This window comes from Somniosus microcephalus, chromosome 3 (assembly GCF_052327205.1).
Source record: "Somniosus microcephalus isolate GS21.2 chromosome 3, FLI_Smic_1.0, whole genome shotgun sequence".
NCBI lineage: Eukaryota > Metazoa > Chordata > Chondrichthyes > Squaliformes > Somniosidae > Somniosus > Somniosus microcephalus.
In genome coordinates, this window is record NC_140989.1 from 50,499,862 (window position 1) to 50,515,717 (window position 15,856).

The 15,856-nt window shown below is 45.3% G+C and overlaps 1 protein-coding gene across 1 annotated transcript in view; it reads left to right on the top strand.

Annotated features, from left to right (window-relative positions):
• LOC147121047 (mucin-like protein) overlaps nucleotides 1–10,590 on the top strand; it is a 117,462-nt gene extending 106,872 nt beyond the window's left edge. Inside the window, exons 15-17 of the mRNA XM_085977688.1 lie at nucleotides 5,138–5,260; nucleotides 7,868–8,027; nucleotides 10,334–10,590. Coding sequence (XP_085833814.1) covers nucleotides 5,138–5,260; nucleotides 7,868–8,027; nucleotides 10,334–10,445 — 395 coding nt within the window. The 3' untranslated portion in view covers nucleotides 10,446–10,590. The remainder of the gene's footprint in view (nucleotides 1–5,137; nucleotides 5,261–7,867; nucleotides 8,028–10,333) is intronic.
• Nucleotides 10,591–15,856: the final 5,266 nt, after the last annotated feature.

Genomic DNA, 15,856 nt, shown 5'->3' on the forward strand with positions numbered 1-15,856 from the left:
CATGTGTCGCGTTTCGGTAGGCTAATAAGAAATTGTCCATCTTATGCTGTAGTGGAATTTCCTCGTCGCACATGGCCTTTATCGCCTTCTTAAAGGTTTGTACGAACCTCTCAGCCAATCCATTGGTGGCTGGATGATACGGGGCGGATGTGTAATGCCTTACCCCATTCCTTTTCATGAATTTTTGGAACTTGTCAGACACAAACTGTGGTCCATTATCAGAGCAAATCTGCTCTGGCAAACCGTTTCTGGCAAATATGGTCCGTGGGACTGCAATCGTTTTCTCTGTAGTGGTTGAAGACATCTTTATCACCTCAGGCCACTTTCAATGAGCATCCACTGCTATTAAGAACATTGAGTCCATGAATGGACCAGCGAAATCAATGTGCACCCATTGCCATGGAGAGGAGGGCCACTCCCATGGGTGTAGAGGGGCATGTGGTGGTGCATTTTGGACCTTCTGGCATCCTAAGCAGCTCTTAGTTAGGTCTTCGATTTGTTGATCGATTCCCGGCCACCACACATAAGCTCTAGCAAGGCTTTTCATTTTCACTCCCCTCAGATGACCTTCATGTAGCTCCTTTAGCACTCTCTCCCTTAACTTGGGTGGAATCACCACTCTGGACCCACACATCACTGTCCTCTGGCATACTGACAGCTGTTCTCTTCTGGATGAGAATGCTGGCAACAGTGAGTCGCCATGTGTTGGCCATCCCCTCACCGTCAATTCATATACCCGTGACAGCGTCGGATCATTGCGGGTCTCCTTCTCTATATCCGCGTTTGTTACTGGCAATCGTTCAATTATCGACGAATAAAATATCTCGATAGGGTCCACTGCTGGTGCTTCCTCCACAGTAGGCAGTGGCAGGCGCGATAGCCCATCAGCGTTCCCATGCTGTTTCGTGCCTTTATATTCTATTTCATATTGATTCGCCCCTAGAAACAGGGACCATCTTTGTAACCGCTGTGCAGTCATTACTGGCATGCCCTTCTTAGGATTAAAGATGGAGACAAGTGGTTGGTGGTCAGTCAGCAAGGTGAACTTCTGCCCATGCAGATAGTGGTTGAATTTTTTTACTCCCCATACTAGGCTGAGGGCCTCCCTGTCAATCTGGGCGTAGTTGCGCTCGGCTGAGGTTAGTGACCGAGACGCAAAGGCTACTGGCCTCTCCAACCCATCTGGGAATTTGTGCGACAGCACCGCTCCAATGCCGTAGGGTGATGCATCACATGCCAAATGAATTGGTAGTGCTGGGTTGAAATGGGCCAACACCTCTTTTGATGTGATCAATTCTTTACACATCTGGAAAGCTCGTCTACGTTCGTCATCCCACTTCCATGGTACCCCTGTTTGCAGTAGGGTGTTCAGCGGGTGTAATACCGTAGACAAATTTGGTAAGAACTTGTGGTAATAGTTTACCAGCCCGAGGAACGACCTCAGTTGTGACACATTTTCCGGTGCTGGAGCCTTGACTACTGCCTCAATCTTGTCAGGGGACTTATGTAACCCCTCTTCATCGATGACGTGGCCGCAATACGAGATCTGTTTCTGGAAAAACTCGCACTTGTGGCGATTAGCTCATAGCCCATACTCCTTTAATCTGGTGAGCACCTTCTGCAAGTTAGCGAGGTGATCACCGTCATTTTCGCCCGTGACCAAGATGTCGTCCAAATAACACTGGGTCCCTGGAATCCCTTGCAGGACCTGATCCATCGCCCTTTGCCAGATAGCCGGAGCCGAGGCTACTCCAAACACCAGCCGGTTGTATTGATAGAGACCTTTATGAGTGTTGATCGTAAGGTAATGTTTCGAAGCTTCTTCTACCTCCATTTGCAAGTACGCCTGGGCTAGATCAATTTTGGTGAAGCGTTTACCACCAGATAGCGAGGCGAAAATATCCTCAATTCGTGGAAGCAGATATTGCACCGTGTAAAGGACTGGGTTCACTGTCACCTTAAAATCCCCACAGATGCGGACCTTCTTTGGTTCCCCAGGCGTATTACTCAACGACCTCTTCATTACAGGAATGATGGGTGTAGCCCACTCGCTCCAGTCCACTTTGGACAGTGCTCCTGAACGTTCCAACCCTTCCAGCTCTGCTTCAACAGCTGGTCTGATCGCATAAGGCACTGGTCTGGCCTTCAGAAACTTTGGGCTTGCATTTTCCTCTATTTTAATCATTGCTGCTATTCCTTTTAGTGTTCCTAGTCCCTCCTGGAACACTTCTTTTGCGTCAATTAGCATTTTTGACAGTCGTCCAGGTGTGACGTCGTCATCCTTTTTGGCCTCAACCTTCAGTGCCTGTATGGAATGCCAATCTAATTGTATCTTCCGGATCCATTCACGTCCTAGCAGTGGTGGTCCTCCATTTGGCAATACATATATATCCATTTTAGGTATTTCCTGGCCTTTATATGTCACTTTCACCCTTATTTTTCCTTTAGGGTAGACTTTTTGCCCCGTATACGTCTTCAAGACAATCTCTGTAGCTTTCAAGGGTATGTGTGAAAATAGCCGCTTGTAGTCTCTTTGATTTATGACTGTTAGAGCTGACCCTGTGTCCAATTCCATTTCCACTTGGACTCCGTCTATCTTGAGTGTAACCCAGATAGTCTGGTGATCCTCCATTTCGGTTACATTATGTAGTTTCAGACAACCCAGCTCCTTGCTTCCGGAGTCTGTGTCACTTTTCTGTTCATCTGAACCACTGTCCATCACCTGGTGTACCTTTTTGTACTTCTCCTGTGGAGATTTCTTACTGTTGGTTTTCTTCCCAGACCTGCAGACTCTTGCTATGTGTCCTGCTTTCCCACACTGTCTGCACACTTGGTCCTTGAACCAACAATCTTTCTGGTCATGTGTTGTTCTGCCGCAGCGATAGCACTTCCCTGTTCCATAGGTCATTTCGTTGGTGCCATATTCTTGCGGTCTCCGTTGTATCTCTGCAGCGCCCCTTCCGGCTGCTTCATGTGATACTGCCATACTGAAAGCTTTGTCCAGCGTAAGGTCCTTTTCTGATAGAAGCCGTTTCTGGGTTCCTTCACTTTGTAGCCCACACACAAACTTGTCCCTTAACGTATGTGCTAGTCCCATTCCAAACTGGCAGTATTTCGATAGCTTGCGCAGTTCCGTTAGGTACTCAGCATTGCTTTCGTCTTTGTGTTGGTTCTTTTTATGGAACTTAAATCGTTCTGCTATCAGCAGCGGTGTGGGGTTTAAGTGGTCCTGTAGGATTTCTACTATGCTTTCAAAATTCTTGTTTACCGGCTTCTCTGGGGTTATTAGATTTCGCAGTAACCCATAAGTTTTTGCACCCATGGAATTTAACAGAACCAGTGCTTTATTAGCGTCTGGCACTTAATTCGCCCTGCAGTACACCTCAAAACGCTCCACATATGTCGCCCAATCTTCGACTTCATTGTCGAACGTAGAGATACTGCCACTCTTCGGCATCCTTGGTTGTGCGTTAACTATCACCAATGGCGCCTCCCGCGCTTCCCCTTCTTCTCCACTGGCACAAAATGGCGTCTCCCGCGCTTTCCTTCCTTCCCGCGCTCGCCCTTCTTCTCCGCTGCGGCTTCTCAAAATGGCGTCTCCCACGCTCTTCCTTCTTCTCCGTGGCTCAATGGCGTCTCCCGCGCTCTCCCTGCAACTCCGTGGCTCAATGGCGTCTCCCACGCTCTCCCTGCTTCTCCGCGGCTCAATGGCGTCTCCCCTTGCTTCGCCCCGCGGACCCTGATCAGCCCGTGATCCCTGGCTGTGCTCTGCGCGTTCTTCTTTTGATATTTTCCGACGCCGCTCAGTCTAGAACCCGACTGTTTCTTACCCTCTCTCTCTCCGGTTTGCTTTATTTTTCCTCGACGCCGCTCGGTGTTCAACCCCCGGCTGCGCCCTGCGCTCTTCACCCTCTGTCTTACCCCGTCGACGCTGCTCGGCTCTCTCTCCGCCGTCGGTCGGCTCCAGCCGCCGCTGCTCAGGAAGGGTCTGTTCTGAACCTGTCGTCGGTCTCTTACTGCTCGTTGTGGCTGGGGAACCAAGCCCGGCTCTCCACAGCCTCCCCTGCGAAGTTGGATCTCTGCCTGACTGCTGGACGGTTGCTCGTGGTCGACGCCCGTGTTCCTGGCCTCGAGTATTTTTTTTTCTTTCTTTTATGTTGCAGGTAGATTCGAATCGACACTCGTCGCCACTGTTGGATCCGTGGTTCAGTGGATAAATAATCACACGGATGCTGTACATTAACAAATAACAGGTCTTTACTGGAGGAGGGTAATCTCTAGACTGGGGGTACAGAGGCATGCGCAAAGCTTATATACCGGTGTGGTCACTGCCGGTACTACAGTATACAGGAGCTGTAAAAAGTAGTTCTGACTTAAAGGCACATACACTACAGTCCTAACACTGACCCTTCGGAAACATCACTGTATACTTCCCCCAGTCTGAAAAACAACCGTTCATCACTACTTTTTGCTTTCTGTCATTTAGCCAATTTTGTATCCACGCTGCCAATGTCCCATGGGCTTTAATTTTGCGTACAAGTCTATTATGTCAAGATCTCCAGCCTGCAGGGGCAGCTAAATCCTTTTGCGTTCTATCAATGAATCAAGCTGACTAGTCTATCAACAGGGCTGTGGAGTACTAGCTCAGATATAGAATTATCGTCTGTGCCAGAGAGGATTGACTTGGCTCTAATATCCCATCGCCAGGTGTGTCATTCTGGAGGCAGCTCAACTCCAAAGAGACCCTGCTTAGCTTTCGTTCCAGGAGGATAGTCAGTTGTTTAAAAGCAAAGAAAGATTTGTATTTATACAGTGCCTTATCACATCTCCCAGAAATGTCCCAAAGCTTTTTGCATACAGTGAACTACTCTGGTGCAATTACTGTCATTTTGTGGGCAAACGCAGCAACTGTTTTGTGCACAGCAAGATCCCCCACAAAAATCATTGAGATATTTTACCAATTAATCTGTGCTTTAGGTGGTGTTCGTTGAGGGGGTAATGTTGGCCAGAACACTGGGATAACTCACTTCTCTTATTCAAATAGTGGCATAGGATCTTTAACATCCACCAGAACAACTGATTTTAACATGGCTACATATAACATTAAAATTATGCTGCTTTTTTATGTGTTTTACAGACTTAAATGAATGTCTCAGTGGAGAAGCAGACTGTCATGGAACAGCCCTGTGTGAGAACACTTACGGTGGCTTCAAGTGCATTTGTAATGGAAGTGCTGAAATGGAATCCCAGTCATGCTACAGTAGGAACTTCATTTATTCAAAGACTTGCAATACAAAAGATCTTTATGAAATGGTTGGAAGGGAGAGCTGAAAAATCAGGCTATTAGTTAGGGATGAGTTACTGTGCACTTTGAGTGAACTGAGCAACAAGTGTCAGCTTGCAAGAAACACTAGTGGGTTTATCTTTCCATCTCAGTTCCTCAGTGTTCTTTTATGTTCCATCTGATCTATTGGGAACTGTTACAGCTGTTCCCGACCTCACAAATTTTGAACTCTTCGGCCCTGATATTTACAGGGAGGTGGGGAGAGTGCGGGTAAGGCCGAAAACAGCTGAAGAACCCAGCAAGGCCGGGGACACGGAGGTCCTGCTGATCTTAACGGCAGGGCCTCATTAACATTTTATACGTCCGCCTCCTGCTCACCTGCCTGGCCAGTGGACGGAAGGGAATACCAGTGACAGGAGGCCACAGCTGGGGACCTTTGGGGACAGTCCCTGGCAATCAGGAGGGGGGGAGATGCCCACAATCGGGAGGGGCAAGAGGCCTACGATTGGGAGGGTTGGTGGGAGGTTGGCAGTCAGGGCTGGGGGGAGGCCCGGGATCAGGGATGAGGGGAGGTCGGCAATTGAGGCTGGAGGAGGCTGAAGGCTTCCTTGAGGAGTGTAAGGAGAGCACTCCTGCCCCTCCTGGCCCACAAGAAGCCTGCAGCTCCTGCCTCTCTTTCCCTGCCGAGTTTCCAGACCCTTGGGAAACCTGTAAAGCAGTAGTAAATTTCAAATTGGGCTCCTAATTGCACAGTGGCAGCCTGATTTAAATATATTAATTAAACATCCCATCTCTCCACTGTGGGACACTTGGACGCCCTGATATCCGCCACTGTAAAAAAAAAAGGCAGCCACGTGTGCAGCGGATTGGGGTCACGTTGCACGCATTTCACTTTTTAACACCTCCTCCGACCCTCTCCCGCCCATCGTGAGAGGGTTAATATAGAGGACCTCGTCTCTACCAAAAATGAATCCTCTTTCATGTTCCTTTCCTCTGGTTAACGATAGAGGGCCTGAAAATGCACTAAACATTATTACTGGCAAAATAGGGTGGTGACCAACTGTAAACAGGTCCCATCCAAATTTCCAAGCTCGCTAGCCTCCGCTTGCTTCAACAATGCCCCCAATGCAACACTAACCCTGAGGGACTTTGGGACCAAAGTTACAGTTTTGGGCATGTGCAGAGTTAATTTAGGTAAGTTTGAAAAGGTTGTACTCAGCAAGCAATGAGTAACTTAAGACATTTATCCAGCATTGTATAGAGCACCTTGGTGAAGTTACTTCACAAAACCAGGTGAAATCCTATACCTTGTCCACTTCTACCGATAAACACGAGTCCATTGTGTACCAATTTACATGACTTTACATTTATTCATATTAAATCAACCTGTTTTCCTTAGCCCATTCTCTCCATTTGAATATGATTACTCATGTCTACATAGATCACCTACACATAGTCTGTTGTCATCACTAAAGTTTATAATGTGGTTATGGAGCACTCATTCCATATCCTCCTTTAAATGTTCATGTTGCAACTGTGTCTAAAATGCTGAGATTTCTTACTAATAATGTGTAGATCAGTCTTCTAATTATTAAGAGATACAATTAAGATATAACACAAATCTTTGTAATATTTTTTGATTTGTTCTCAGGAGGCAAGGCCGGCATTTATTGCTCATCCCTAGTTGTCCTTAAGAAGGTGGTGAGGTTGCTAGGCTACTTCATGGTTAAATGTCAACCACGTTGGTGTGGGACTGGAGTCACATATAGGCAAGGCCGGCAGGTTTCTTTGCCTAAAGGACATTAGTGAGCCAATTGGGTTTTTACGACTATCCAACAACTTCATAGTCACTTTTACTGGTACAGGAAACTCTTTTTATCCGGCACCAACGGGACCGGCGTGGTGCCGGTTTATCAAAAAGTCCGGATTACAGAGAGGTATAGTAAAAGGTACGAGAGCTCCGTACACAGCAACAAATCCAGGCTTCCCTGTTGCTTAGCAACAGGTGCAGGAACACCAGCCACAAGATCCAAGCGTCCCTGTTGCTTAGCAATAGGTGCAGGAACCGGCCACAAGATCCAAGCGTTCCTGTTGCTTAGCAACAGGTGCAGGAACCCGACCACAAGATCCAAGTGTCCCTGCTGCTTAGCAACAGGTGCAGGAACCCGGCCACAAGATCCAGGAACGGCCACTAATATGAATTAAAACTTACCTGAACCTACTCCTGAATTTTGCCGGTTAACAGAGATTTCTGGTTATTTAGGTGCCGGTAAATCGAGAGTTTCCTGTACCAGCATTTTATATGTGGGATTTGAACTCCTAGTTCTACTGGATTATAGTCCAGTAACTTAGCCATTATGCTACCATGTTATATAATAGGTTTTAATATACTTTGGAAAGCACATAGATCAGGTTAAGTGAGCATTGGAAAAAATAAGTGATGTATGAACTTTTACATTACTTCTTTTTTACATTCTAACTGTAAGAATCCTAGAAGTTTTATCATTTTCCCAATATATTCATAAAAATATTAGTGGATAAAATATTTCTGTATGTGTAATTCTCACCTCTCCTTTTATACAGATTCTAAATCAGACAATGTTACAGTTAATGTTGGTCCAAAGCACAGCAACCAAAACAGACTGCTGATCGGCCTGGTGTTGGGAATAGGAATCCCACTACTGCTACTTCTGCTTGCTTTACCAATTTTCTACTGTTGCATTAGAAAGAGAGTAAAAGCAGAGTAAGTATAGTCAGCCTAAAACACAAAGTTATGTGTTTAAGCAAACTGCCTAATCAGTTGTCTTCCATACTGGGCAGATACAGTCAGTGTGGAACGTACAGACCAGGAATATTCCAGCTCTGATCTCTGGTCTGTGCTGAGTTAACTGTTCTCACCAGTGATGTTGACATTAAAGTTTACTTCAGTGCCATTGGACTAGGGAAAGGAAAAAAAACCATTGGTGAATGCAATACAGTGACCCCTGCTGGATAGTGCACGTGCGGCTGTCAATTGAGGATAAAATCAAAGGATGGCCCAGAATTTCCTGGAGACTTGCGGCAGTGGAATAGTGCATCTATGGCATTGAGTTTGTTTTCCGCCACAAAAGTCCTGGGAAATTATGACATAAGTGAGTTACGTCATTATTTACACCACGCCATCATTTCCTGGGACTTTTGCGCCGCTCTGCCAATACCATCATCAAAACTGTGCCAAACTATCATAGCGCCGCCGCTCCCACCCCCGCCAGTTACGTCAATGTTCTACTCAGTTTCTGACCAATTTTGGAGAAAGGTCCATAAACAGGCATTAGGTCCAACATTAGCATATGCAAGGGGCCCACTGGGGCCACCAGGGATGCCTGAATATCATCCGAGCCAATACGGTGTTCGATGTATTTCAGGTGTCCTTGTGTTGCGGGACATAGCCCCAGAAATTAGACCTTTTTGCCCTTCTTTTGCGCCCAAGAAATGGGCTAAGCGAGGTCCATTTTCACCCCTGTTTATTTAATCTGCAACTTTTTAGGTACCTTAAATTACTAATGTCATCTTCGAAATAATTGGTAACAAATAAATCTGTAACTTAGTATGTTCCTGAAAACTGAATAGGTAATGCTGTCTGCATGTCTGACCCATGATACTGAGCTGGCAGCATCAAATTTCATATGGTCCCTGTGCCCGAGTGAACAGATGTGTGCAACATGCACTCCCGTGCACCCGTTTTCACACGATGGAATTTCTAGGCACAAGGTGACTAAATCTGAGATGGTAGCAGAGGAGGCCAGAGGCACTGAGGCGCTGAAGGGAACCAAAGAGGATGTGCTTGGTTTTTCTAACATTCATCTGGAGGAAGTTTTAGCTCATCCAGGTCTTGACATCAAACAGGCAATTTGGAAATGTGGTAACAGCATTTAGGTCAATGGGAGGAGGTAGAAGGGTAGAGCTGGACGTCACCTGCATGCATGTGGAAGCTGATCCTGTACTTCTAGAAAATGTCACCAAGGAGCAGCATGTAGATAGTGAAGAGGAAAGGAGGAGAAGCCATTATCAACAATGCAGTGCCTGTGTTGAGTCAAGTAAGCACAGAACCAAGATAGAGTAGTGTCTCAGACATGGACTCTAGACGGGAGACATTGGAGGAGAATGGAATGGTCAATGGTACAAAGTACAAATGTAAAGACATTCAATATTTCACAATTCTTAAAGCACGTGCAATAACGCAGAATTCTGAAGCAAACACATTCAGTAACACACAGTTGTGAAAACCATTCAATAATGCCCAACTCTCAAATATGTGCAAAACCATGTAATTCATAAAACATGTACAAAGCACACAATTCTCAAACACATTCAATAATGCCCAATTCTCAAATATGTGCAATAACATGCAACTTTCAAGAACATACAATAACATACAAATCAAACATATTCAGTAACACACAATTCTCAAACAAAAACCTACAATAGCACACATTTCACGAACATGTGCAATAATGCCTAATTCTCAAACTTATTCAGTAACGTGCAATTCTCAAACTTATTCAGTAACGTGCAATTCTCAAATATATTCAGTAACGTGCAATTCTCAAATATATTCAGTAACGTGCAATTCTCAAACATATTCAGTAACGTGCAATTCTCAAACTTATTCAGTAACGTGCAATTCTCAAACTTATTCAGTAACGTGCAATTCTCAAATATATTCAGTAACGTGCAATTCTCAAACATATTCAGTAACGTGCAATTCTCAAACTTATTCAGTAACGTGCAATTCTCAAACTTATTCAGTAACGTGCAATTCTCAAACATAAACCAGCAATACCAAGCAATTGTCAAACAACATTCAATTCTCAAAGTGATTCAATTCAGTTCCCAAACATATTCAATAATGCACAATTCTTAAATAAATACATTTAGTAACACACAATTATCGAGTATGTTCAATAACATGCAATTCTCAAAGAAATTTAATAACACTCTATTGCATTTTATATCATCTGCTAATTTATCAATTTATAACAGCAAGCTGTTTTCCTACTTTATTTACAGCATTGCTTCAACATCAAATGGATGTGTACCTCAAGGGAAAGCCTTTAAGCCTGTTGATTGTGAGGTTGAAACTCTTGTCTATAATGTACATCATCTACCTTTATATAAATAAAATACAACATACAGACGCAACTGAAGAAACTTGAATAATATACTTCATGTGAAGAACAAATATTGAAGAAATATAATTTAAGAGCTTTTAAATTGACATTGTATGTAATTCATTAATGTACATTTATTTACACTGCGGGATGCAATACAACCTATTAACAGCAATGTTTAGATAAATAGAGCAATCATTTTCATTTTTTTCTGTGTGGGGGACCTCCTGCAAATATTAAAAGACTCCCGTGGACATCAGTCCAAACTTCCAACATTGCAGGTGCCATAGCATCATAGAATGTCATAGCTGGGCTTAGCCATGTTTCTGATATTCCCACCACATAGCACGCCCCTATCACAACAGGATCCAGCTCTGGCATCTTATTTCTAATACTTCTAGCATTCATGAGCAAACAGTTTATTGTAAATTTCCCTCCTTTCATGTCCCTCGTGCCTTCATTTTCCTGGTTTCCAGTACATGTATGTTTCTCTTAGATTTTGTGTCCATACCCGTCTGTTGGACTACCTTCAACCCTACAATCTGTCCCGTTTGGGATCTGGTTACCTCCTGCTTCTCCCACAACCTATCTCGTTTAAATGATTTTCAATTGCTGCTTCAATGTTCCTCACAAATTTCTTTGTTTCTATTTAATTAAGGAGTCTTTTCTATAACATTCCTTTTTATTCTGAAAATATCCTGAGTTTCTATGAAGGTGGCATTGTTATTCTGAGATTGCTGCCAGTCATTTACATGCTCAATTTTGTTAGTGAACTCTTCTGCTTTGCTAAATACCAGAAGTATATCAGAGAACACTACTTTGCATTCCCAAACTTTACATTTTAAGGCAATCCTCATGTATGTGCCTTTTAAAGCTCTAGGCCTAGAAATTCGGTAGGCTGCGCCACCAGTTAGCGCCCAAAGAGGGCACTTAGTGGGTTTAGCGCCACTGGCCATGCCCCCCGCAAAATTTAGAGGGGCACTAATGGCGGTGTTAGCCTGTAGCGCTGCGCCGCTACCGATGACGTCATCGGTGTGCGCAGCGCCCCGCTACCGCCCCGATCGCGATATTTGGTAGCGCCCCCTGCTGTAACGCCGGTCGCAATCTGCGACCGGTTCAGGGGGGCCTACCTGCGGCAGTAGAGGCGCTATTTAAAGGAGAGGTGTGGGGCGGCCATTTTTTTTGCTGGCCGCCTGCCAGCACCTCTCCGTGCTGCCGTCCCCGGCCTTCTGAGCACCCCCCCACCCCCCGCATTGTGCCGGCTGTGTCCCAAGAGCCCGGCACTTCTCCTCGATGCCGGGCTCTTTTGCCGGCACTCGCGATCTCGGATCGCGCTGCAGCAGGCCCCTCCCCTTTAAGAAGGGGAGGAAGGCCTGCAGTACCGCAGCGCGCCGTGCCACAGCGTATGACGCTGCGGCACATTGCACTGCGATTTTCAGTTGCATCGCCCCAAGAGGGATGCGGGGCGCCTCGAGCAGCGCCCCGCTTCCGTTTGGGGCGCTGAAACTGAATTTCTCGCTGGCGCTCGCGGCTCGTTCCGGTGCAGTACTTCTGGCGCCCAGGCGAGCCTGGCGCCACCGAATTTGTTTTATCTCCCTATGTTGTTCTTCCCTTTGTAGTCTACCACCACATGGTCTGGTTTTATCCTCTTCAATATCCTTTCTAACCATTCCTTAGTGTGAACTGTATTAGCTCCAGGTAAACAACTCGCCATCCTGCAGATCATCTTTATGACATACATGGCTATCCACTTTCCTGAGCAAGGAAGCTGCTACAACTACAATCTCCCTTGCAAACTGTATCTTTGTCCAAACTGCCCTTTCTGGTATTCTAGTTGCTTTTACTCTGGGACCTTGTTTCCTTCTACAACATTGGACAGTGCCTGAAATCTGTTCATTAAAATTTCATGGCAGGTTTTGCAAGCTTTCTTACCTTTTTTGCTACTTTTCCCAACCTTATTCTATCCAGTATTCCCATTTCCATGGCTTCTCTTGCACTTGTCTCCAAATCATGGCAATCCTGTGTCTAATTACACTGGTCTGCAGTTCTACTCCCTGATGGTTCACACTCAAAGTCTAATATTAGCCTGACCATTTTACTGGCCTGTGATAGCTCACTTACTAAGTCTAATACAACACAAGCACTTAAAAAAAAAACTCACTTTTGTCTGCCCTCGTAAGTTCCAGTACCTTGCTGCTTATGGCCATAACCCTTTCTTTAAGCTTACTGATCAACAGACAGTTTTTGTATCTCTTTCTTCATTCTTCCATATCTGGCTGTTTTTGTGTTTTTGTGAACATTCCACAGCAAACACACTACACAGCCTCCATTTTAATTATACTTCTCTTTGACACAGTCCCCTTTTAGTCTTAGTCATTTTGTTTGCCTTTTATTGTCCCAAGTGCTCTCATTTTGATGTTACTACTTTCTTGTGCCCCCTTTTAATTTGTGCTTAACTTGGATGTTGTTTTGTGAATTTTTACTTTCTTTGGGTATCCTTTTTGATAGCAGATTGCTTTGATGGATACCGTTATTGTCTGTTTCATGCATGTGCTCTCTTACAACTTTGGTCCTCTCCACTGCCTTCCTTTTCACATAGATTTCTCAGCTACATAGAATTACATAGAACTTGGCCCAACTGGCTTATGCCTCTAATTACTTCTTCCCACCCTGCCCCCAATCCCTGTTCCCTTCTCCCTCATGTGTACATGAAGCCTCCCCTTACATGCATCAATGCACTAGTGTGAACTGTATTTGTCCTAACTCCATTTTTGAAGATAGGAATTACATTTGCTTTTCGACAGTCCTCTAACACCATTCCATTTTCCTATTGAATTTATACATATGGATACTAATGCCTCTGCTATCTCCTCCCTAATTGCTTTGTAAGAAGTCACACAACACCAGGTTATAGTCCAACAGCTTTATTTGAAATCATAAGCTTTCGGAGCGCTGCTCCTTCTTCACCTGAAGAAGGAGCAGCGCTCCGAAAGCTTGTGATTTCAAATAAAGCTGTTGGACTATAACCTGGTGTTGTGTGACTTCTTACATTTGTCCACCCCAGTCCAACTCCGGCATCTCCACACCTAATTGCTTTGAGCATCGACGGGTCCAATCCATCAGAACCTGGGGTCTTGCTTCCTTAAAAGTAGCTAGTTTGTTTAGTATCTCCTTTCTTTCTATCTTAACTGTTGTAATATTCTTCTTGACTTCTACTGTTCTCATTTCCTCTTTAGTAGCCTGTTCAGTGAAAATTGAGGCAAAGCATCTATTCAGTATCCCTGCCATTTCAGTATAATCTCCTGCAAGTTTATCTTGCTCAAGTTTACCTCTGAGGAAGGATGTTCTTGCCATGGAAGGAGTGCAGGTACCTGGGATGGCAGGAATGAAGTATGAGGAGAGATTGGGTCGATTGGGCTTGTTTAGAAGAATGAGAGGGGATGTCATCGAAACTTATAAAATTCTAACAGGACTAGACAGACTAGATGCTGGAAGGATGTTCCCGATGGTCGGGGAGTCCAGAACCAGGGGTCACAGTCTAAGGATAAGGGGTAAGCCATTTAGGACAGAGATGAGGAGGAATTTCTTCGCCCAGAGAGTGGTGAACCTGTGGAATTCTCTGCCAAAGAAGGCAGTAGAGGCCAATTCATTAAATATATTCAAGAAAGAGTTGGATATACTTTTTAAGGCTAAAGGGATCAAGGGATATGGGGAGAAGGCAGGAACAGGGTACTGAATTTGGATGATCAGCCATGATCTTATTGAATGGCGGAGCAGGCTCGAGGGGCCGAATGGCCTACTCCTGCTCCTATCTTCTATGTTTCTCATCCCTTAATGCTGCCCCTTTAAAAACTTATTCCTTCCTGTGCTGCTCCTTTAGTACAAGAAGAAACTACGTTTGATAACTCCTTAGCTCCCATTTGTTTATCTGAGCGTTGAACCTCCATATTGTTCCCAAAGCTTTGCAGTGTGCATCCCTGGCTTAGTGAAATATGTCACCATTTTGTTTCTATTCTCACTGTTTTTCTGGTCTGATACTGATAGCTCCTGATGTAGACTATCAACCATCTTTTGATTTAGCAATCAATGGTCCATCAGCGTCTGTGCATCTGAATAGCTTTAGATTTATTCTGCAGTCATGGAAGCCATCCAGAGGAGCAGCCATGCCGGCCTCTCTCCCTGTACTTCAAAAGTCTGTTCCTAGCCCTAACCTGGTACTGTTTTTTGAACCACAGGGATGGGATTCCCTAGAGGTAAGCTCTGTTATTGAGACTGGAACTGTGGGATGCAGCAGGGACCAGGGTCGCATTTGGGCGAGCAGAGCACTGGCCCTGAAACAGAAGTTCACTGTGGCAGGGTAGGTGGATGAGGAGAGGCCAAGCAGCAAACCGCACTGATGATATGCTTTTTTGCCAGTGAGGAATGATTCAGAGATTCAGGACAGGGAGATTTGAACAATTTGTAGAGAGGCAAAGGTCCTTAGTGGTAGGCAGCATTCATGGGGAGGGGACATTTTTCACTGGGAATGGCACCAGGGAGAGTGGGTGGATGTGAATCTTCAGGATAATTATTTTCAGCCATTTTTGCAATGGAAGAAGTGGGACTGACAGCAGCTAGGCAAAGGAGAAAGGGATTGATGAAGAATGTCATGGTAGATGCACTATCCATCAATTGTTCCAAATTAAAGACTAATGATTATGTTGTGATCTGCAAATTTACAATAAACATCTTTGACAACATTATTGAAAGTTTTGTGTGTATGTAAATATGAAGTTTATTGAATAAATTTGTTACTGAACATAGATTGAGGTCAATTCTGAAATGTCTTTTTAATGTACAAAAAGCCTTAACATTTATACAGTGTACTCATTTTTTTTTTAGCCAAGATCGGATCTGTTCTGTTACTTAAATAGGTCTAGCATGACATCACACACACTATAAAAGAGGGATTTTGTTTGATCTGATCCACCTGAAAGATGTTGGCCGGAATTTTCTCAAGGGAGGCGGGTTGGAGGCGGGGGGCCTCCGAGGCAGGCGGGAAACCTGAGAGGCTGGGTTTCCTGCAGGCCCTGCCAACTTTAACAGCGGGGCCTGATTTGAATGTGAGGCCTTGGATTCCCGCTGGCTGGCTGCGGGTAGGTAGGCCTCAGATGCGGGAGGTCGGTCCGGGGGAGAGATCGTGGGGTTGGCATGGTCGGGGATCATGTGGGGGGGGGGGGTCGGCATGGTCGGGGAGGGTGTCCTCAGGGATCGGGGGGATCGGCGGGGGGGGGGGCGGTGGTGTCAGCTGGAGCATCGACGGGGGGGAGGGGCGCAGGGGGAGAAGAGAAGATTGGGGCCGGCCACCAAAGTATTGTCGCCATCCTCAGCATCATCGGTGGGGTGGGGTAGGGTGGGGGGAGGCCTCGTGGTGGGGATCAGG